The sequence below is a fragment of the Ursus arctos genome, unplaced genomic scaffold (genome assembly GCF_023065955.2).
Source record: "Ursus arctos isolate Adak ecotype North America unplaced genomic scaffold, UrsArc2.0 scaffold_24, whole genome shotgun sequence".
Lineage (NCBI taxonomy): Eukaryota > Metazoa > Chordata > Mammalia > Carnivora > Ursidae > Ursus > Ursus arctos.
In genome coordinates this window covers 43,446,981-43,469,628 of record NW_026622919.1, presented here as the reverse complement: position 1 = coordinate 43,469,628, position 22,648 = coordinate 43,446,981, and the positions used below count along the sequence as shown (strand labels likewise).

At 47.6% G+C, this 22,648-nt stretch overlaps 1 protein-coding gene across 1 annotated transcript in view; it reads left to right on the top strand.

The window, feature by feature from the left end:
• PITPNA (phosphatidylinositol transfer protein alpha) overlaps positions 1-22,648 on the top strand; it is a 39,139-nt gene that overhangs the window by 2,996 nt on the left and 13,495 nt on the right. The window contains exons 2-10 of the mRNA XM_026517829.4: positions 1,139-1,169; positions 6,213-6,358; positions 9,887-9,978; positions 14,269-14,276; positions 15,303-15,377; positions 16,668-16,751; positions 18,635-18,712; positions 18,864-18,974; positions 19,781-19,903. Coding sequence (XP_026373614.1) covers positions 1,139-1,169; positions 6,213-6,358; positions 9,887-9,978; positions 14,269-14,276; positions 15,303-15,377; positions 16,668-16,751; positions 18,635-18,712; positions 18,864-18,974; positions 19,781-19,903 — 748 coding nt within the window. The remainder of the gene's footprint in view (positions 1-1,138; positions 1,170-6,212; positions 6,359-9,886; positions 9,979-14,268; positions 14,277-15,302; positions 15,378-16,667; positions 16,752-18,634; positions 18,713-18,863; positions 18,975-19,780; positions 19,904-22,648) is intronic.

The following is a 22,648-nucleotide window of genomic DNA, read 5'->3' as shown; positions in this document are numbered from 1 at the left end:
GGATTTCTATTACTGGGGTCATTCCGGAGGAGGGGGGTTAGCAGGCGATAAGGACTTGAAGCCCATTTTGGTTTTCCTGCTACTTTTCTGCTCTGTGCCTTGCCTTTAGTGTGGTGTTTTTCTCAGACCCCTGTGTGGTTCTTGCTACCTGGGGGACATTCGTGGGTCTAGAAAATAGCGGACTATTTACCAGCCTGGAACACAGATCCCAATTGTCAGAACCACTGCATAGGAAGGAGTACATAGCAGCTCGTGCTTCACCAAGCGTGCAAGGTGCAGAAGGTTCCAGTGGGTTCCAGCTAAGGTCTGGGAACTGAGAATCTAAGCTCGGGAGCTGGCATAATTTGTATGAATACAACCAAGTGGTGTTGTCTCAACTGTCTGACCTCACAGCTTTGAACTGGGTCCTGGCTGTTGCTCTGCCATCAGCCCTCGTACCTCTCTAGAATTCCAACTGGTTTGGGACCTTGCTGGCCATGGTTTTTCTGTCAGGTTACTGGTGGTACCTCCAACAATGGGTGTTCATTGAAATGGAGAAGAAAAAACAGTCAGTTGGGGTGCCTTTGGACAGCTTTGGAGGTCAGGACATAAGGAGAGTGTCTGCTCTTGGTGGCTTTGTGACAGTAGCTTGTATTGCAGTGTCCTGCCCCAGAGTAGAGATAGTTGGTGTATGCTCTTACGGTGATTAAGCTTCGAAGGAGCATGGCCCCATCCTAGCCTTCCACCTTGAGGGCTACTGTTAGGAGATTGGGCCCATAGAGATGAAATCCCCAGGACCTGATTCTTCAGCTCTGACTCTTCATCTTGGCTTCAGAGTTTGCAGGGACGGGTCCTGGTTTTGCTGGGAAAGATGTTAGTGGGGGAGAGGGAGAAAAGGACAGCTCCAAATGTGAGTCAGAGGCCTGGGAAGTAGCTGGTAGAGGGACAGATTTGCACTGAATCATAGGGTTCTAAATGGGACCTGAAGGGCACAGATGATCCTGCCTCAAAGCACTCAGGGGGCCCTTCTCTGCTGGGTTTTTGACAGTGAGTATATGTCATGTGCAACAAAACATTTAACGCTGTTCTAAGATGATGCTGTAGGAACCTTGGGCAGCCTTCAGAGCCTGAAGTTGATACTGTTTTCCCTCTCTTGTAGTCGAGTCATCCTGCCTGTGTCTGTAGATGAGGTAAGTTCGTTTTCTTCCTTTTTATTCATAGTTGTATATAATTGCTTGTGACCATTAGCTAAGTTGGGCTCCAAGTGGCCCATACTCTTCACGTGGTTTTCATGGCTGTTCTAACTTAGAGATAATCAGTACTTGATGAGAATTTTCCTGGTGCCACTTTCTGTCGAAGGAAGTCACTTATTTTTTATATCTGTGCAAACTGCCGTAAGCTGTTGGCCTGCTAGGTGACTTTGACTAGAGGCTGAACAAGCCCCTTTACCTGCTAGGGCTGGATTCTGTTGGGACATTTTATTGAGGGGATTCAGTGTGTGAGGGGATTTCTGGGACCTCCATGACACAACTGGGAAGTGTGCCTGGCTCTGGTTGTGCAACAGACTAGTAGGGCGGGAAATCTCTGAGGCCTTCCCTAGCCACATTCTAGGTGACTGCTGGGAAGACCAAGGCCCAGAATCCTTTTACAAAGGGCAGGGAATAACAAATGGGCTTGGCTTGCCCTCTGTCCTTTTATAGTTTTAGGCCCAATGTTCCTGTGTATGGGGACCTGGTAGAATTTGCCACCAGAAGGTTCATAGGCCATGCTGACTCAGAATAGTCTCTTGGACAGCAGAAAACTGTCATACAGCCTCCCTTGGCCCACCCTTTCTTTGAACTTCCTCGACTCTCCTCTCCTGGCGCAGCCTGTTCTTTGCAACCCCCCCCCCCCCCCCCAGCTTCTAGCCAGGCTCCAGTTTGGGTGAAGTTTGTCAGCCAGTGTGGTGCCCTCAGTCATCGTCTTTCCTGTGGTGTCAGCATGAAGCTTCTGTGATAACTTACACTCTGTTCCAAATATGAAATGGACCTTTGAAAAATGAAATCAGGCCAACAGAGGCTGCAGCACACTTTAGATGAGACAAAAGCCGAGCTTCCTGACCCCAAAAGAGGTGGGCAGGCATTAGCCCCCTAGAGGATTGTCTCCTGTGGTGGGCTACATATCTGATAAAAGCTGTGGAGATCTGGGGGAAGGAGCCAAAGGTGGACCTCGGACACACTCTGGGAGTTTTGGGAGAGGAGCATAAGAGAAACGAGACTGGGAAGCTGGGGAAAGGGCCTGGAAAGGATAGGTGTTGCTGTCCCTGGAGGCACCTGACATGTACCTGGGTCCTGGGAAACGTGTGCTTAGGCTAACAAGTGTTGGCTTGGGGGGGTTCCTGTTAACCCACATCCTTTGGGGACCTTGCTCTCTTTGTGAAAAATAAAAGCAGTGATTTTCCAAACCAGGAAGCCAAGCAGGAAGGCCCAGCATGTCCCTTGCCCTAAAACTCACCTCTTGGGGGGTCCAATAAGTCTCTCTCTCTGCTGTAGAGATGATTCCACTCCCCAAGTCAGGAAGATGTCTCCCAAAACTTGGGAGTACCTCAGTGCATTTCAGGGTGAAATAGGTCTTTTCACAGGGAGTATCTTGATTGAACAAGGATGGAAATGTTTCTGAGAAGTGTGGCCCATCCAGGAGAGCCGGCACTGCTTGGGAGCAGTAGTGGCTGCTCTGCAGTGAGCCTGGAGATTACTTACGATGGGGCCAAGCATGGAGGAAAAGAGGAACTCACCTTGAGAGCATCTGCAATTGGCAGGGTTTTTTTTTGTAGTATTGCGGAAGTGATGGGGATGGGTGAACAGACCCTCAAGTCCAAGCAGAAGTTTGGGAAGTAAGTGCTGGTTAGGATTCATCTTTATGCCTGGGAATGGTCAGCCTGTTCTCAGCTAGAAACCGCTGATGAGAAAGCAAGTGCATGGCCTGGGTAGGGGGAAGCAGGAGCTGCTTTTCTAAGATTTTTTATTTTTAAGTAATCTCTACACCCAACATGGGGCTTGAACTTAAAACCCTGAGATCAAGAGTTGTACGCTCCACTGATTGAGCCAGCCGGTGCCCTGGAGCTGCTTTTCTGATGGCTTGAACCTTAATTCCAGAAGATCAGAAAATCTTGAATGGGGAAGCCAAAGAAGAAACAAGTAATGATCAGCTCTTTCATTCTTTATCAGTAGCCCCATCCTGACTCATGGTTCCCATGGGAACAGCCCAGCATCAGTGACTTCCTAATTGAAGGCCTTGATTTGAGGCCCTCAGGGCTGGCTCACTGGCTTGCTTGCTTTCCTTCCTCCTTTCCTTCTTTTTAACATTTATTTATTTAAGTAATCTTTACACCGAATGTAGGGCTTGAAACCATGACCTTGAGAGGAGTTGCATTGCTCTTCCCACTGAGCCAGTCAGGCGCCCCTCCTCAGGGCTTTCTGATGTAGTTTGGGAAAGAGAAGAAAGAGAAAAGAGAAGGCCATGGCTTTATAATCATCCTGATGGTCTGAATCAATATTTTGGGGTGGAATTAGCTTCTGTCTGGCCAGAGACTTTGGCCTAATATGGTATAGGGTTTCTAGAAATTCTGCTGCAGAGCGAGAAAGCCCTGGCTGTTTGACAAGGGTGTGTCCACCGGTGGTTCCTGGCTTAGACAGGCCCACCCTTTTCCATGTGGGCAGAGCTGGTTTACTTTCCATTGCCAGAGATGTGTGTGTGGTACCATCCCCATGTGGTACCTGGCCTGACAGGGTCACGGGAGTGGGACCAACAGCTGTGCTGTTATTCATGATAATGTTTTTTGTCAGTGTCTCAGGCCCACCTGCTGCATCTCCCTGGGCTGCCACTCCCAGTGATAGAGTCTCTGTTTTTCTTAGCTGAGTGTCATAGTTCTTTGGGACGAGGGCAGGCATCATTGCCCTAGGCCTGAGGAGGCTGGAATCCCGATCTTCTCTTCTTGGGGCTCTTTATCTGGTGTAATGATCTGACCCCCACCCTTTCCCAGGATATGGAGCCAGTGTGCCAAAGGGGGGCCTTTGCCATGGAAAGTGTCCCTCACTTGTAGCTTACGGAGGCCAGCCTTACTTAACCCCTTTGGATTAACAAACTGCCTTCACTTGTCTCATTGGGATTAAAGGATCAGAATATCAAGAGAGATTAAAGGGGGAAGATGCCAGCCCAGCAGACTGATCCTCTTAGAGCTTGCCCTCTGATTCCTGCATCAGATGAGGAACCAAATGAAGGGGATTAGTCTGCCTGGGGCCCCCCCCCAAACAGCAGCACCAGCCGACAACCCAGTCCCCTCCACCAGGCCCTTTCTTCAGCCTGCCCTTTAGGATTGCTGAGTCAGTGGTTAGATGTTCTTATGACTCTTCTCTAAAACAGTTAATGTTCCTTCTTAGGAACCCCTAGCTTAGTCAAACCCTGACCCACTTGATAGGGGTTTTCATGTCACCTCAGCCAAGGGCTGGACTTGGAAAGGCGCAGAGACAGCTTGGTGATCCCGGGGGGCATTGAGGCAGCACTGATGTTGCTCAGGATTAGGAAGGTCAAGGTGACTGGCTGTCGCCCAGATGTTCCTCTTTATGGGATTAACTGAGCCTTCATCGCTTGCCTGGGCCTTTCCTTGGCATTTTGTACTGGGTTTTTACTTTGGAAGTTAGGGCTCTTTCAATTTTATGGTGAACAGTGAATTGTCCTGGTGTGCTGCTTCCCCTTCCGGACTTTGCCCAGAAATTTCTCTGCAGTCCTTATGAAGCTGCCCAGTAAAGCAGGCTTCCAAGTTTGAGGTGAAGCAGCCCTGGAAGCTGCCTCTGCTCTGTGCTCTTGTAGACAGTGGTGTCATTGGCAGCTGTCCAGAGATGCACCCTCTCTGGTTTAATCTCAAAAGGAGAAAAGCCCTTGTCTGTCACTCCTGGGAGTCCCAGGAGTTTGGGGAGGGGATGTAGAGGGTGAGGAAAACCTTACACCCCCAACGTAATCAAGTACCTTTTTTTTCTCATACTCCCTAAACTGTTGTTCCTGGTTGCGCTGGTGGTGATAGGGAAAATGCATCCTTTGGTATAGATGTAACGTCCTGTATTAACTGTTGCTGTTCGTTCTTTTTGTCTCATTTTCCCCTCCAAACAGCTTCCTTCAAAGAGCAGGGAGCAGAAGGACCAGGCCTGGGCAGTGCTCAGGTCATTGGTCCTAACGCTGAGTTGTCCTGAGAGGGTTAGAGGAGGCCAGTAATCTCAACTGATGACTTGCTAGGGTGGCCCGTGACCCAAATAAAGGAAAACTAGGTCCTTCCATCTAGTAAGTGCCAACCAGAGGGTGCACTTGTCAAATTGGGATTAAAGGTCCATACTGTGGGGTAGGAATCTGTGTTACCCATTATGGGAAACAGGGCACTTGCTTCAGCCCTACCAGGATTCTGGAAAGCATCTGGAGGTTTGGTTGCCTGCAAGACTGTTCTCTGAGCTGCTGGCAGGGTGACGAGCTGCACGACACTGGAGAAAAGATAAGTAGATGAGCCAGTTTACAGCAGAGGTTGTGAATTTCACAGAGCACTGGGCAACTTTCTTTCTTTTTTTTTTTTTTTTTTAAGATTTTATTTATTTATGTGACAGAGAGACAGCCAGCGAGAGAGGGAACACAGCAGGGGAGTGGGAGAGGAAGAAGCAGACTCCCAGCAGAGTAGCCCGATGTGGGACTCGATCCCGGAACGCCAGGATCACGCCCTGAGCCGAAGGCAGACGCTTAACGACTGCGCTACCCAGGCGCCCCATGGGCAACTTTCTTGAACAAGAAGTTCATGTGTGAGGATCTGTTTAGATGAGTGGGATAAAGAGACTTCTAGCAGCCAACCCAGACCTTGTTTTAAGGTCTTAATACCAGAGGCAGATTCAGGGAAAAGGCAACCTCGAACTCTATAATGTGTTTTCTGGATAGTGGTATGAGGTTAAGTATATTCACCTGCCTCCTTAAGCCTGATGGAGGATGTAAATGTGGGAAGGAGGAAATTAAGCACATCTGATAGCTAAGGAGAGGCCACGGAGCAGTGTTTGTAGTTGCTGTGGGTAGATTTGGGCAAGGTCCCATGTGGAACTGCAGAATGAGGGGGGGTGCAGGGGGGATCCCAGAGTGATCTCATTGAACAGTTGCTGGCAACTGGACTGTGTGCACCTGTTGAGAATTCTGCCCTGACAGTAACTCCTGTTTCTCTGTCCCTCTAGTATCAAGTAGGGCAGCTGTATTCTGTGGCTGAGGCCAGCAAAAATGAAACGGGTGGCGGAGAAGGCGTGGAGGTCCTGGTCAACGAGCCCTATGAGAAGGACGGTGAGAAAGGCCAGTACACACACAAGATCTACCACTTGCAGAGGTATGTGGCTGAGCAGTAGAGCCAGGAGGCAGCCAGGTATTGAAGTGGCGATAGTGGATAATTGGGGGTGTTTCCGGGTTATTAGCTGTTGCTCAGGTTGCTTCACCTGTGAGAGTGGGTGTTTGCTCATTTAAAGGTTTTTTTTTTTTTACATTTTTTTAAACTAAAATACTTGCCCCAACCAGGCTCCTAGTCCTCAAAGGTGGTAGAGTTTCGTTTCTTAGCGTTTAGTTCTTAGCTGTCTGTGAGCAGAGGGGTGTGTGCGTGCACGTACAGTACGTATGTGTGTAATGGGTGTTCCATTTTCTTTATTGTTCTCTGACGTACACGGGATCAAACTGTACATACTGTTCTTGACTTTGCTCCTTTGTTGCCTGTCATCATAGCTCCTTCCACTGTCAGTGTATTCTTCCCTGTTCATTTAGAGTGCGCCTGGCAGCGTGCTGTGCACATGCGCAGTAGCTGGTTTCACCAGTCCTCCCTTGATGGATGTTCATGGTCATTTCCAGGTGTCGACATACAGTATTCCCGTAAGATTCCTTCTACAAAATCTTTTGCTGTACTTACATGTGTAAATTTAGAGTAAATGCCCCTAGAAGTGAAATTGTGGGGCAGGTAGTATTTTAAATTCTGATATTGTGAAATCAGTTACCAGAGAAATTTTGGTACTTCTCTGTGGATCAAAGGCATAAATATTTAAAAGTGACTCTGATTTACATACCAAAATCCGTAGCAAACCGCACAAATTTGCTGCATCTCTAATTGAAACAGTAATATTTCAGTAGACTATAAGCTGACACAAAGGGCGTGGAAAGCCATAGTAAACATACACCAGCTTGGGACACCTGGGTGGCTCAGTCGGTTAAGTGTCTCCCTTTGTCTCAGGTCATTATCCCAGTGTCGTCTGATCGAGTCCCACACGGGGCACCCTGCTCAGCAGGGAGCCTGCTTCTCCCTCTCCCACTCCCCCTACTTGTGTGCACGCTCTCTCTCTCTCTCTGACAAATAAATAAAATCTTAAAAAAAAACTAAAACAAAAAAAACATACACCAGCTTGAATGGAAGTTGGACCAAGCTAGGTTTAGAAGCTATCCAGTACTGGAAAAAATAAACCTGATAAAACTTTTTTAACTGTGGTAAAATATACATAACACAAAATTCACCATTTTTACCATTTTTTAAAAGATTTATTTATTTGAGAGAGAGAGAGAGCACAAAAGCAGGGTGTGGGGAGAGCAGAGGGAGAGAGAATCCTAAGCAGACTCTGTGCTGAGCACAAAGCCCGCTGAGGGGCTTGATCCCAAGACCCTGAGATCACAACCTGAGCCGAAACCAAGAGTTGGCCGACTGCACCACCCAGGCAGCCCCACCCCCCCCTTTTTTTTTTTTTTACCATTTTTAAGTTCAGTGGCAGTAAGTACATTCACATTGCTGTGCAATATAAACCAGGATCTTAATTTCTAGTCACTGAACTGACTTTCAGAAATGAAACCAATTTCATTTTCATTTGGTAAAATCCCTGATTTAGCGTCGTCTGGTGCTCTGGAGCTATACAAGTGCTGTAGAGGTCACGGATTTCGTGAGAGCTGGAACCAGGAGGAGGGCAGCACTGTGAAGTGGGGGAAATCTCACCATGATCCCACTTCCTTGCCATCGTGCTCTTTTTCCGCCATGTCTTCTCTTTGTCCTCCTCCATCCCTACTGAGTTGACTGCCAGCCAGTCCTTACTGAGCAGTTGATCAGAATGAGGCTCGGGATATGCCTTTCCCATAGTGCATTTGTGTTTTTTTAAAGAGGACTTTGCAAACAGTGAGGTTGGTAGAAGGGGCTGATGGGTTCCTTATGACTCAGTTGGTCCAACCAAAGTATTAGACAGGAGGTCTGTACATGTGGAAGGTGGGACTTGTCTTACCCTCTTCCTTAAAAGAGAGGGAGTAAACTTTGAGCTGCCACCACTACTCTTTACTTAACCCCAAAACCCTCAACTACAAAAACCAAATCAAAACCAGCAGTGCTGAACGCTGTGACCACCTCTCCTCATTAGGATCAAAGCCTTCTGTCAGCCAGCTGGTTGCTGCAGTCAGAAACATGGGTTCCCCACCACCCTCTTCCTCATCCCTCATATCAAATCAGGTCCTTTTGACTCCAGCTCCTTAGTATCTCCAGTGCTTCCGTTTTCTTCCATCATCTCTTGCCTGGATTACTAGAGCGCCTCCTGACTGTCCTCCCTGCTTTCCATTTCTCTGCACAACTTCCAGTGTTCTATCCAGATAGATCTGTTGCTGGCTTAGATAGATCTGGATGGCTTTCCTTCGCCCTTGGGATAAAGTCCAGACTCCTTCTTGACGTAACTTGCAAGATCTTTTATGACCTAGCCTCTGCATGTTCTCTTGTAGTCCCTGCCTCATACCTTGCACCAGCCACTCCACACTTCTCTCCCTTTCTCCCAGGTTTTCCCACCCCGCTCCCATCCTTTTATCTAGCTCAGTCCTGCTCATGCTCTACTCCATGTGGTCATTTAATTCCTAGTCTCCCTGAGGAGCCTCCCCACGTACCGTGCCTCCCGCACCACATTCTCCCAGTGCCTTGCCCCCCAGAGCCCAGTGCTCACCCACTGTGGCACACACTTTCAGTGCTGTCCTCTGCCTGGTTAGGTAGATTCCCCACTAGAATGTAAGCTTCATGAAGTCAGGAGCCATGTCTGTGTGATTTCTGTAGGTATCCTGGTGCCTGGCACACAGGAAGACTTACTTGAATGAGTGTGGCAGTGAGTGAATGAATCTCAGAGGGTTGTTCTGAGTGCCTGGGTTAGCTCTCTGCCGGGCTTAGATCTTTTGTTTTAGCCCTCAGACACTAAAGCGGATGAGATTGTTGGAGCCTAGTAAAGACTGCATAGATTACCAGTTAAAAACGAAGGAAGAGGAATATATGCATCTTTAAAACAAACAAACAAACAAAAAGGCTCATACTTGTACGTGCTGTTCTGTAACCTGAGACAAAAAGAATTGAGTAGAAGAAATATTTTGTCCTGAGAGGCAGATAGCCCTGAGGCCCTCCTGGCCTCCCAGAACTGATGACAGCAGATCAGATCAGCTTGGATCCCATATTCCAAGTCCATCGGCCAGTCACTGTGGCCCGTAAACCAAGACTGTTCCACTCTTGAAGGTACCCCATCCTTGGCAGTGTGTAGTATAAAACCCTGGGCCCAGTGAGCTCAGTTATGGGTCATGATAACGTAAGGACTGATAAGCCATGGCAGGTAGCCAAGGGTCCCGCCTGCCGCCCGGTTCCGGATGGGAGGTCAGATGCTGGGGCGAGTTGTGGGTGGATGTTAGTAGGCAACTGAGTTTGGGTGTCAGGCTCCCAAAGGGTAGCTTCTCACACAGAAGAGTAACCTGCTTAGCTCATGGAAACTTGCTTGCCAACCCCACTGAAGAGGCTGGAGCTATGGGCTGAAGAATGTGATGTAAAAGCCCATTGTCTTCTCTGTTCTCCGTTTTTCTTCATGACCGCCTTTTCTTACCACAGCAAAGTGCCCACATTTGTTCGAATGCTAGCCCCAGAGGGAGCCCTGAATATACACGAAAAAGCGTGGAACGCCTACCCTTACTGCAGAACTGGTAAGTGCACACGTGGTCAGAAGCTGGGGTTTGGGCCCCAAGGTAGACGAAGGGTGTGGTCAGGTAGGCCCCAGTGGTGGCCATGAATTAGGGTTGTGTGTCCCACCTTTATTTTCCAGATTAAGTCAATGAAAGGATGAGCGTGGGGACCCCCTCAGGCTGGTGGTGGGCGTCAGTGTTGTCTAGCTCGGTTCGGCAGCCGTCTGGCTGGGAACCACCGACTAGTCATAGCCTGAGGTGGCACAGAAGCAGCCCCTCTTGGTTGGGATGTTATAATAGTAACGATTGCTTTTACTGATTACAGAAGTAGGGTTCTCTGTTTCAATTGTGGAAAATACATACAAACAGAAGAAAATAATCACCCAGGATTCTCCCATTTCCAGATAGTCAGTGTTGACATTTTGGTGTCTTTTATCTAATCCTTTTTTAATGCTTACATGTTTATCTCCAGACACATTTTTAAGACAAATTTTAGATCAAATCATACTAATTCTTAAATTGCTCATTTTTTACTTAGAATCTTTCCCGTCGCTGTGTAGTCTACTACTTTTTAAATTTATAGCGTCTGCGTAGTGTTCTGCTCTGTGAGAGCACTGTCATCTTTTAAACCACTCACTTATTGTTAGATATTGAAGCTTCCAGTTTAACGTAATCTATTTGGGTTTGGTTTAGAAAGCAGCTTTGACGCCAAGGAACTCTTGAGAGAGGCAGTCATAGGAAACGACCTATAGGGTGACCTTCTTGCCCTGGGGGAGGGCCAGGCCTAATACCAAGAAAACGTAGCAACGAAACCCTGATTTTGTTGGGGAAAAGTTGAAATAAGCCCCCCTTTTTTTTTATGACAAAAGTTTTAGAAACAACTGCCCCCTAAATATATAACACATAGAATATACATGTCAGATTTGTGGGGTGGGAGATGAGGAGGAGGGAAGTCACTGCTGAGAGCCCCAAAATGGTGGCTTATACAAAACTAGCACTATTCTATAATTTAAGGGAGGAGTAGGGGTGGAATTATTGTCTTAATCTTGGCTAGTGTCCTATCTAGAATTTCTGGAAAGGAAAGACTTGAAGGCAGAGAACTTTCTGTTCTAGACATTCTGGGATTCCCTTTGAGTAGTTCAGACTCTTAGCTTTTTAGGATTTCTAGGTCTTGAGGGTTAGTACTGATCCACATCCTTGACGGGGGGTGGGGGGGTCCTTAGAGGTCCCCTGGAACTTGGCTGTGAGTTGAGTGGCATTTCCCCTAGACAACCCATGTTTGTCGGCATAAACAGTCTGGCTCTGGGGCCCTCCTGCCAGCCTCTACTTATGTGGACTGTTTGTTGAACTCCCCAGATTGTATCTGAGGAGGATGCCCCACCCAGGTAGTCCTTATTCCTGTGGACTTTGGGAACGACTGAAGTCTAGAGCACAGTCATTGCTCTCTCCAATCTCAGTGACCCTACAGAAGTTCAAGAACCTTGTGTCAGGAGATGTGCAATCATGGGTGGAACCTGGGATGTGTAACACTTAGAGTTTCATTGATGTAGCTGAAAATGCAAGCGTCTCTACTCCCTAAACATTGAGCAGGAAGTTGTTAAATTCTTGGAAAAGAGGCAGGCACACACTTTCTTAACAGACAGTGTGCACTGTGGCTGGGTGTGTCTGGTCTAGGGCCAAAGGTGAATTTTCTTTACGTCCGGGTGAGTTGCCATTCAGCATGTGTCATAAGAACCTTAACCAGCTTGGCATAAAGGAGGCAAACAGACGGACAGTGTGGACTCCTCCATGCCTGGCTCAGTGTTCTGCATAGAGAGCTTATGCCGATTGAGAGATGCCTCAGTGTCTCTGTCCTCTGTGTAATTCTGGGGAGAGCATGCTACAGCTGATATGGGCATTTTTCTAGATGCCAAGTGTTCCTTCACATATCGTCCTGATCCTTGGCCACAAGAAAAATATAATTTCTAAATATTCAGTGAAGAGGAGAAGCAGGGAGTAGGGGAGGGAAAGTTGGTTTCCTCAGTGAGTGCTGGCCTCACGGGTGCTTAGTTAGACGTTGCTCATTTAAACTCAGAGATTGAAATAAGAAGGCTACTTTCCAGTTCCCTCTGGGGATTGGTGGGAGAAAGGTCAGTAGTTCAAACCCCTTCGCTTGGCCAAAGTAGATGAAAGTTTGAGGTGAGAATGGATAAAGAAGCATAGGGCAAAAGTCCACATGTCTTTTAGAAGGCTCTACCCTTACTCTGAGTGGAACAAAAACAGATTTGTAATATTCTGCTCACTATCAGCTTTTTCTGTCCTCTTACCTTATTTCTTTCTGTTTCTTTCCTCCTGATGCTGATGTGTTGGGACAGGAGGAGGGGGTAAGATGGGGCATGACCTGTGAATGAAAGTAGGAAGAGGGAAATAAATGTTTTTCCTCCTGCCTCTTCCTCTAACCTTAACCCTGGCCTGAATACAGTCTCACTAAGCCGTGGTTTTAAAGTACCTTATTAGTCTTATTTGGACAGCCGTATTTCCCAACTGCAAAGGATTTCCTGAGACCCCTCTAGTGTATCTAGGGTTGCAGTTTGAAGAAAAGGCAGTGGTCTGAATACAGAGGTGTTTGGAGGGACAGGGAAGACTGGAGAAGATTGGAGGAGATTGTTTGGTCACCCAGGTTGGCATTAAACTTCAGGGAGGGAGGCGCCTGGGTGGCTCAGTCGTTAAGCGTCTGCCTTCGGCTGCCTTCTGGGATCAAGCCCCACATCAGGCTCGTCTGCTATGAGCCTGCTTCTTCCTCTCCCACTCCCCCTGCTTGTGTTCCCTCTCTCGCTGGCTGTCTCTCTCTGTCGAATAAATAAATAAAATCTTTTAAAAAAATAAAAATAAACTTCAGGGAGGGCCAGCACCCTCATAGGTTCAGAAACCTAGTTTGTCAGAACTGAGTGGATCCTTTTCTCAGGGTCTAGGAAAGACTAATGTATGAAAACCCCAAATGCTAATATAGTAAGTTATATTGAAATACAGAATTACTGATGACACCGGGTATTCCTGTTGGCCGATTAAGGTGTTCTTCCCTTGTGAACTCTTCTCCACGGGGAACCAGAGTGGAGTCAGAATGCCAACATGCAGTGAAAATGCCCATTTGCTTAAATGATCAGACTCTTACATCCATTGGTTAGCATATTCTGTCCCTACAGAGGCCAGACTAGAAGATTGCTTGGAGAACATGGATTCAGAATCAGGGGTTTAGTTGGGAACCTTAATGGCTCGTGTCATCAAACTGGCCCGGCTGACACCGGTGTCTCCACTCTAGAGATGGAGCTGCTGGACGAGCCACACAGGCAGCCCGAGGCTACGGCCGCCAGTGCAGCACAGAATTTCTGCCAGCCTGGCCTCTTTGGATTTGCATTCAATGAATATCATGCCCACCATTTCTTTTTTGTTAACTGATTTTCTTCAAGCTGATAACGAGGCGATTACTTCAGTAGGCCACGTAGTTATAATCCTAACCTGGTGCTTTCTTGCAAGTATCTTTCATTGGATACAGGGAAATGACTAGTATCGTTCTTGGATTGTTTCTGTACAAGGAGAACCTTATCCCTTATATTTTACCCTTTCCTCATCTTAATCTCAGAGGTAACCTTAGTTTCAGTTTTGGAGTTACGGAGTTTGACCGTTAGCCCCATAAACTGTCCAGTATGGCCGTGCGACATCCACCAGAGACTGAGATAACTCCTAAATTCAGAGGGTACAGAGTGATCTAGGCTCTTGTCAGGAGGAGAGCTGGTTTGTTCCCCAGTGACATTAGAGCTGCAGTCATTTTCTCTGATAAATAATTGAACTGTGCTTTCCGAGGGGGTCTCATTACAATGAGCAGGAGTGCAGAGGGCACGAGGTTTGGTTACAGTGAGAGGAAGCGTGCAGAAGGCAGATGGACAGTGCCTGGCCGAAAGTGCCCTCTCTGGGCCCTAGGAGGTGGCAGGACAGCAGGGGATGCTCTGATGGCAGAGTGGCGGGTCCCAGTGCTTCGGCACACCAGAGCCGGTTCCCTTTCCTTGCCCAGCTGGAGAGTTCTCGGGAACTGAGAGTGGCATCACTTTAATGAAATTCCGAATTGGGTCTCTTGGGACTTCCGTATGAGGGAAACTTGAGGGTTGGTGCATTTGAGGGACCAGATGCACTCACGGGGCTGAAGGGCGACTGTGGACTAAGCCCCAGGGAGTGGAGAACTCCTTACTGTCGTGGTCCCTGGGGGTGAGGGGCAGATATTCATTCAGCTTCATTAATCTTTTTCTCTCTTCTTTCCATGTCCTTGCCTTGGAGCAGTTATTACGGTAAGAATTCTCGGGGGGCGGGGGTGGGGGTTTTGTAAGTGATCTATAAGAAAAGAAGAAATAAAAATGTCGCTGCACTGGAGGTTCCTGGGTATTCGTCTCTGTCAGGAGACTGGCGCTGTTGAAGCTTCATCCTTTCGTTCCTGCTGAGGAATCTGTTAATTGGCGAAGTGGCCTCTTGCCCTAAGCTGCATTGGCATGTGGCTTTGTCGGTCCAGCATTCGGGGCCGTGGGGCTGACGTGTTTAGGGTGACCCGAGGCTCTCCCCTGCCCTTCCCACATCATGCCTTCTCAGGGTTTCTGAAACCGGTTCAGCTGATCCGATTGTGGCTTTCCACAATCCCTGTGGACCGCAGGGAGCACTGTCCATTGGCAAAATTGAGAAGTCAGCAAGGTGTCTTTTCTACGTCCACCCCGTGTCATTGCCCCTTCTCTCCACCCTTCGGCACCCTCATCCAGTGCCAGTCCCTGCTGCTAAACGGAGGCGGCTTCTGCCAGCCTAACCTCAGAGGTTAATATGCGCCTTCTTCGAGTAGCGCCACATTTTCAACAGCACGAAGGGAGGGAGCACCAGGGGTTCAGTTGCCGAGAAGAGAACTTCAGGCCTCAGCAAAAGGCGGGCTGGTGGAAGGGGCGCTGGTGAACCGCTCCTTCTCATGTTAATCATTAGTGCTCTGTGCATAAGGCAGGCTGGTCGGGTGGTTAAATACATGGATTTTGAAGTCAGACAAATCTGGTTTTGAGGCCCAGCTCTGTCGTTATCTCTGTGGCCTTGAACAAGTCACCTCCCCACTTTGAACTTCACTTTCTTCATCTGTAAAATGAGGATGATACGACTATAGCCCTGACAGGCTGGGATGAGGATTGAACAAGAGAATGTGCCCCTAGCATATTGCGGGCTCCCAGTCAAGTTAGCTGTTACTGTAAGGCGGAGGCCAGAGTCTCTGAACCACCTGCGATCAGTAATGGGAGATGGTTACTCTCCAACTTTGAGGCTGGTGACTAAGGTGTTTTCCCCCCTTGCAGAATGAATACATGAAAGAAGACTTTCTGATTAAAATTGAAACCTGGCACAAACCAGATCTTGGCACCCAGGAGAATGTAAGTAGCACTTCCCGAGAGCCCAAGGACTTCCAGGCTGCAGGGTGGGGTCTTGAGGCTCTGCCCAGGAGCGAATCCTTCCCTGTCATGGGGCCTTCTCTGTGGTCCTGTTTTAACAGCCTGTTCCTAGACCCTTCCTACCAGCATGGGATTGCTCTGTCTCTAATTTGCAAAACATGATCTCCAAAGACTCCTTCTAGGGCCTTCTCATAGAGCTAAGTTTGGTCTAAAACGCAACTCTTGGCACAGAGGAACTGTATTTTTAAAACACGAAGATTACAGCCTCTATAGAGCCCAGTGATAACTCCTCAACTCTAAAATGCACCTGTCCTTTTGACCCCAGCAATTCCATACCTAGGAATTTATCATGTAATTATGCTTTCACATACGTGAAATAACTTATCCATAAAGAGATTCATTGCAGCATTCTCTGTGTAGCCAAAGATGAAAAACTGTTAGAGCCCATCAGTAGAACACGGTTAAACTGTGGCACAGCCATGCGGTGGTACGTTATGCAGCCATTAAAAAGAACAGTCTTCAAGGTAGACTGCAGTGAAAAAAGCGTGATGCAAAATAAAGTGCGTATGTGCTACCATTTGTTTTAAGAGAAAAATCTGTGTGTGGTTGTTTGTGTGTGCGTGGAATCTGGTAGTGGTGGTGGTACGTGGGAGGGGCTGCAAGGTGAGCAAGAGAAGGCTTTTTAAAAGCATCAAAGTAGGGGCACCCATGTGGCTCAGTTGGTTAAGCGTCCGACTCTTGATTTCGGCTCAGGTCACAGTCTCAGGGGTGTGAGATTGAGCCCGGCATTGGGCTCCAGGCTGAGCGCAGAGTTGGCTGGAGATTCTTTTTCCCTCCCCCTATCCCTCACATGCATGCGGGCGCGCACACCCTCTTTCTATCTCTCTAAATAAATAAATAAATAAATAAATAAATAAAATCTTAAAAAAAAAAGGCGTCAAAGTCAGCAGTCTGTGGCTGAACAGGCAGTATGCCCATGAGTGTTTGTAGTCAGCCCTTACAGAGCAGAACATACGGAAATAACGTAAGTGCTGTACGCAGCCCTGAAAGGGCCGGACAGATCTGACCTGCTGAAACCAGAGCGTTAGTTCTCACATGTGTATCTACTTAAAACCCTCCTCCTGTTCCTTTGGATAACTCTGTGTGTAATTCTTTACTGGTAGGAATCTCACATCAGTGGCTACGGGAATAGCTGTTCGTGGGTCTTCATTCCGGATAAAGGGTGCTTTGTAGCTGACAAAAACTACACCGTGGTCCTCCTTGTTCCTGCAGGTGCATAAACTGGAGCCTGAGGCATGGAAACACGTGGAAGCCATATATATAGACATTGCTGATCGGAGCCAAGTACTGAGCAAGGTAGGAACTGTGTAACGAGGTGGACGGCCTTTGAGATGCAAAAATGACTTTAAAGTGTCAGAGAAACCAGGAAACCATACCCAGCTTGGCTTAAAGGGAAGTTCTCTCTTGGCTACTGTTTTATTTTTTAAATTAGAATTAAGAATTCTCTTGTCTTGACTTGGGGATTCCACCAGGAAGATAGTGGCCTGTTTGGCTTCTGAAATTACCACCAGACAGTGTAGGTGCCGAGGACAGTTTGCCCAGCCAGAATGACACTTAACCTGAAACGAGTTCTCAAGTTCATTTTTTCAACCCAGTAATTAAAAAACATTTACTGCCTGCCAGTTATGTTTGGAAGACTCTGTTCTATGGGTTCTAGCAGAATATATGAAAAGACAGATGCCCTGCTCTCAAGAAGTTGGTGGTGGCTTCTCAGAGTAACACACATGGCAGCACACGCCTAGAAAAGGACAGCCTCTGCTAGACCATGAACTTGGAGAGAGCAGGGACCAGATCTGTCCTGCTCAGCGCTCCCAGGAAGTATTTCTTTAGGGAAGGAAAGTTTAGGTTCCTGCTCATTCAGTACTCTTCCTATTTGACAGAGGCCTGTTGGGATCAGGGCAGAGGAATTTGGCTCTCTGCCCATTGGTGGGGAGTAAGTGTTTGCTCTCCATGTCCCAGGGTATTATAGCTCTTTCCTGGAGTCACTCTCTCTGTGCTTAAAATATGTTGATTTGTGCATTTCCAAAAAGATATGGAAACCATCTTTTGTTTTCCTTGCCTAATATCCTCACTTCCACCACAAAGGTTACTGGATTTTTCAAAAAAACTTTTTATTGAAGTATAGCACACAGTAAAATGAATATATCCTAAATGTGTAGCTTGATGGATTTTCTCAAACTGAACATACCCAAATATTTCTCAAACAGAAATGCTAACAGAGAGTATGGCTCTTTGTGTATTTTGTCAACTCTGGTTGTAGTCGACACAAAGGTTTATTTTTTTTAAGTACACATAAAATAATCTTCTTAGCTTTGGGAAATACTTTATAACTTGTGCATGTGTATGTGTGATTTATTTTCTTCAGTATTTTTGTTAAGTAGATGTCGTAGTAAGTTTGCCTTTCCTAAGTGCGTATTAGTCAGTGCAGAAGAACAACCACAGATTAAGCTGTCCTTACGGCTAATGCACACACAGCGCTGGCTGCATCATAACTAGGTGAAGTGAGACTGGCAGTAGTACACAAGAGGGTAGCTTCTATACATTGGACATTTCTAGTAATGATTTTATTTAACAAGTCAGTTAAAAAAAAAAATTGCGCCAGGGGGAGATTGGTTGAGATTTCAGGCTTGGTGGCTAGTTCTCATTTCTGGCCATGTTTTAGAATCACCTGCAGAGGTTTTAAAAAAAAAAAAAAAAAAGTACACTGCCCTTACCTGCAGATATTCTTACTCACTGGATTTTAGGTGGAGTGGCCTAGAAATCTGTATTTTGAAAAAGCTTTCCCTGGTAGGCATCCATGCTTATCCCGGGCTGAAAATCTCTGTCTTAAACAGTGGAACTATGTGCCTGCTCAGACAGTCCTGTGACCCTTTAATATGGGTAAAATTGAAAACAAACCATGGCAGAGAAAATCACACAGCTCTCCTCTGAGGCAAATATAAACAGTTGTATATCTTGTTTATAACATTTTCCCATATTTTCTCTACACCAGCAGCTTCAAGACTGGTATGAAGTGTACTCTGATGGAAAAATCTAATCTTGGTCTCCCTCCCTCTCCCTCCTCTCTCTCCCTCTCCCTCCCTCCTCTCTCTCCCTCTCCCTCCCTGTCACTCCTTCTCTCTCCCTCTCTGTCCCTCTTTCCCTTCCTCCCCTAACTCCAATTCTACAACTTCTCTCAGGATTACAAGGCGGAGGAAGACCCAGCAAAATTTAAATCTATCAAAACAGGCCGAGGACCCTTGGGCCCAAATTGGAAGGTGCAGTTCACACCCTCACCATCAGGGGGCAGGGCGTAGCATGGGCAGACCTCTCCCCAGGGAGGAGGGAACTGGCTACGGTGGGCTAAGGGAGAGCCAGAGGTCAGCCCTTTTAGTTACCTACCTGCCTATATGTGTGTCTCTAATACAGCAAGAACTTGTAAATCAGAAAGACTGCCCATACATGTGTGCATACAAACTGGTTACTGTCAAGTTCAAGTGGTGGGGCCTACAGAACAAAGTGGAAAACTTTATACATAAGGTAAGTGACCAGGGTGAGGCCTGTGTGTGTGTGTGTGTGTGTGTGTTGGTGGGGGTGTATTTTGCCCAACAAGAGAAGATCATAGAACCCATGTGAGTTGTGTCTGACGGTGGCTGACATCAGAATATTTCAGTCTGATTTCCCAGACCCCTACTTCCCCTTCCACTTGACTGTCCTACAGCTTAATGCCATCTATCCAGGGGCACCACGTGTGACAGGGAAGGAAACTGAAGCCCCCCCCCAAAAAAAAAGGAAACAGGAAGGGGCTTGCTGTGACAGAACTGCAGATAAAACTTTCTTGAAGCCAAAAGGCAAGAGGCCCTATGGGCCAAATTCTCCAGTGCCCTAAATTCTTGAACTGGACAGACCTAAGGCATTTTTACAGCTTTTTCTCTGATGTGTTGGATCCTCGCTCTTGGGCCCCCTTTCTTAGCTGCTGGCCAGTTTTAACCTGGCCTTCGGCTCCAGGGACAAGAGGGAAACTTGGCACAGTTGTTTCGGGGCCTTGGCTGAACCGTGAGCTCGTAGGCTGCCTGTGTTGGTAGCATTTTGGGCACAGGGCCCAGCTGTGAGGTAGGTACCCATCCTCTCCAGGGGGCTCCCTCCTTGAAGCGATACCTCTTGTCACGTGAGGGCAAAAGTCACTGACTTTTAGGCCCTGCAGGCTCATCCATATAAGCCAGCCAGGCACCTCTCCTCCCCGCCCCTTCAAGAAAGTGGGCTTACTGACATGGAGATCATGGGAGGGGAGCTGCAACAGTGGCCTCTGCCTTCTGGGTTCTAACTAGGTTCCCTCCTTTTTGTAGCAAGAAAGGCGTCTGTTTACAAACTTCCACAGGCAGCTCTTCTGTTGGCTCGATAAGTGGGTTGACCTGACGATGGACGACATCCGAAGGATGGAAGAAGAGACGAAGAGACAGCTGGATGAGGTAAGTGGGCTCCTGGAGGAGACTGGGCTCTCGACTCAGTAAATCCATGAAGGAGACTGTCCTGTGGGGCAGTTCCTGAGGGCGCCGCCTGTGGCTCCAGGAACATGTTAGTGCCCGCGTGAGGAAGGTCTGGTGCCAGGTAGTTTAGAACCGTAAGGAAGAGAACAGCTAGCGCTCTTGAATTCGCAGTCTAGCCGAGGTCTTGGCATATTCGGAGAGACAAATATGGCAGTGTGTGCTGCACGCCAAGTGAGTAACTCTGCAGTGGTTCTTCAGAACTGGTGGGGTGGGGGGAGTCCTGCTGGGCTGCAGGGTTGGAGGTGACCCTGGGAGGAGGCAGGCTGGCTCGATTCGTGAGGACCATGCACGTCACCCACAGAGGACAGCAACAGCTCACACACAACTAACTACTCTGCAAGGTTGTTTGGACCTATTTTTAGAGTTTGGACCCTTGGCTCTTTCGGGGGAAGGGAGGGATTGGCATGGACCCAAGGAGGAGGGCTGTCTGCTCCGTGGGAGCTGAAGGCCTAGCGCTCCTGCCTCATTTGGGAATGCTTCTCTGCAAGGCGCGCTCTGAGGAGATCGTCAATAAGGTTCACGTCCTTACTGTGTGAGGGCACCACTCAGGGCTTTTACATACACCATCTCCTGCGGTCCTCGCCGTACCTGTGAGGAGACACCACTGTTATTGCCACCCTCAGATGAGGAGGTAGGGGCTCAGAGAGTCCAGCTCCATGCCCAAGGTCATACAGCCTGCAGGTGATACCATCAGGGTAAGAGCCATAGTGCGAAATCACTTGGCTTCTCTTCTTTACTTAAATGCCATTCGGGGCCCTCCTGCCCTCTCGGGGCTAAAAATAAGGCAGGAAGCTCTTTCATAACTGCCATCCATCTCTCCCTCCTTGCCCTGGGTGGGCTGGCCTGGAGCCAGATGTCAGGCAGACATTGCCATGCCCAGCTTTGCTCAGCTCCCCAGCAGTGCCTTAGATGAGACCCAGGCCGAGTGTCCGTGGTGCCGCCGCTTCACTGTGCTGGCCTTGGGTGCACACTTGGCCCAGGAGTTCTTCCTTCCTTCGCTGCTGTTGAAGGCAGGTGTTCTGATTATTCATCCAGCTATACTTGGCAGGGAAGTGGCAGGATTTTGGACACAATTCCTGACTCTTCGGCTAAGGATCTTCTGGAAGTGGTAGATTTTTAATGTCCAGGGCGCTGGTGGGACTGCCTATGTAAGAGAGAGGCGTCAGTGTTTTGGTCACCCAAGTCCTGAGCAAAAAAAGGAAGAAAAGAAAAAAAAAAGTTACCAGACAAAGGAGTATGGAGACGTTGGGGTTTAGCCTGGAGCCTCAGCCACCCACTGCCTGACAAAAGCCAGCTGAAAGTATACTCAGGTTCGAGGAAGCATTTATGGACAGCCTTTCATTCTTTGGGCAGAATTTGAATTCCTGGAGCTGGAAGAGCTCTCCAGAGGAGCCACTGGATCTGCCTCCCTCAGATCCAAAGTTTGAGAGCCCTCACCATTAGGGAGGTCTTTTTTAGTCCCCCACCTCTCTCTGTGTGTTTCTCCATTCTGTAGAGAATTGTGCCAAAAACCCAGAAGACCACTATCCTCCAGGATAACTGCAAATGCAGGAAACCCAATTTAGAATTGGAATTGTAAATAGTTTGCAGTGGAAGAGAAAGCAAAACCAAGTCTGTGTCACTGGGGGACATCTTTTGACCCCATTAGCAACTGAACTGGACCTTTGTGTGCTAACTGTACCTCTGACTTACTTGTCTTTTTGCTTTCTTTTCCCTCCTAAAAATATTGTTATCAAAGTTTAATTTTTAGTTTCATTTCTTAATTTAAAAAAAAACACTTTATTGGGGTATACTGGCATACAGAAAGCTGCATAGGGGCTCCTGGGTAGCTCAGTCGGTAAGTATCCGAATTTTGGTTTCAGCTTAGGTCATGATCTCAGGGTCCTGGGATCGAGCACCACATCTGGCTCTGCACTCAGTGGGGAGTCTGCTTCTCCCTCTCCCTCTGCCCCTTCCTCTGCTCTTTTTCTCTCTCTCTCTCTCTCTCTCTAATAAGTAAATAAAATCTTTAAAAAAAAAAAGCTGCACTTATTTAAGAGAGAGTGTGTGTACGAGCAGTGTGGGGGTTAGGCAGAAGGAGAGGGAAAGAGAGACTCTTAAGCAGGCTCCATGCTCAGCGAGGAACCCGATGCAGTGCTGGATCTAACTACCCTGAGGTCATGACCTGAGCCGAAACCAAGAGTTGGACACTTAACTGACTGAACCACCCAGGTGCCCTGTGCACATATTTAATCTCTCCATCTTGATGAATTTCAGGTAAGTATACACCTGGGGAAACCACCATGACGGTCATTACCATAACAAAAACATTACCTCTAGAAGTATTTTTATAATTTACAAACTCAGACAGTATCCCAGGCTTAGAAGGAAGAAGCTGTCCTCCTCTGCCCTGACCTGGAGTGCAGCACCCCAGAAGCGGCCCCTTGCAGTTCTTATGGTTGTTTCTTTTGTTAATTACCCCCATATTGCCAAAGAATATACTTAGGCGCTTAATTCTTCATTTCTCAACTTTAGATATTAATGATCATCTTTTCCTATGAAAGGTTTAACTCCTCTACCCCACCTACCACTCAAACTGTCTTTTCTTTCCTCCAGTACCACAATTTGGGGTTAATTCATTATTCAGGGTTGTTATTATGACAACTTTCTCATTCTTCTCCCCAACTG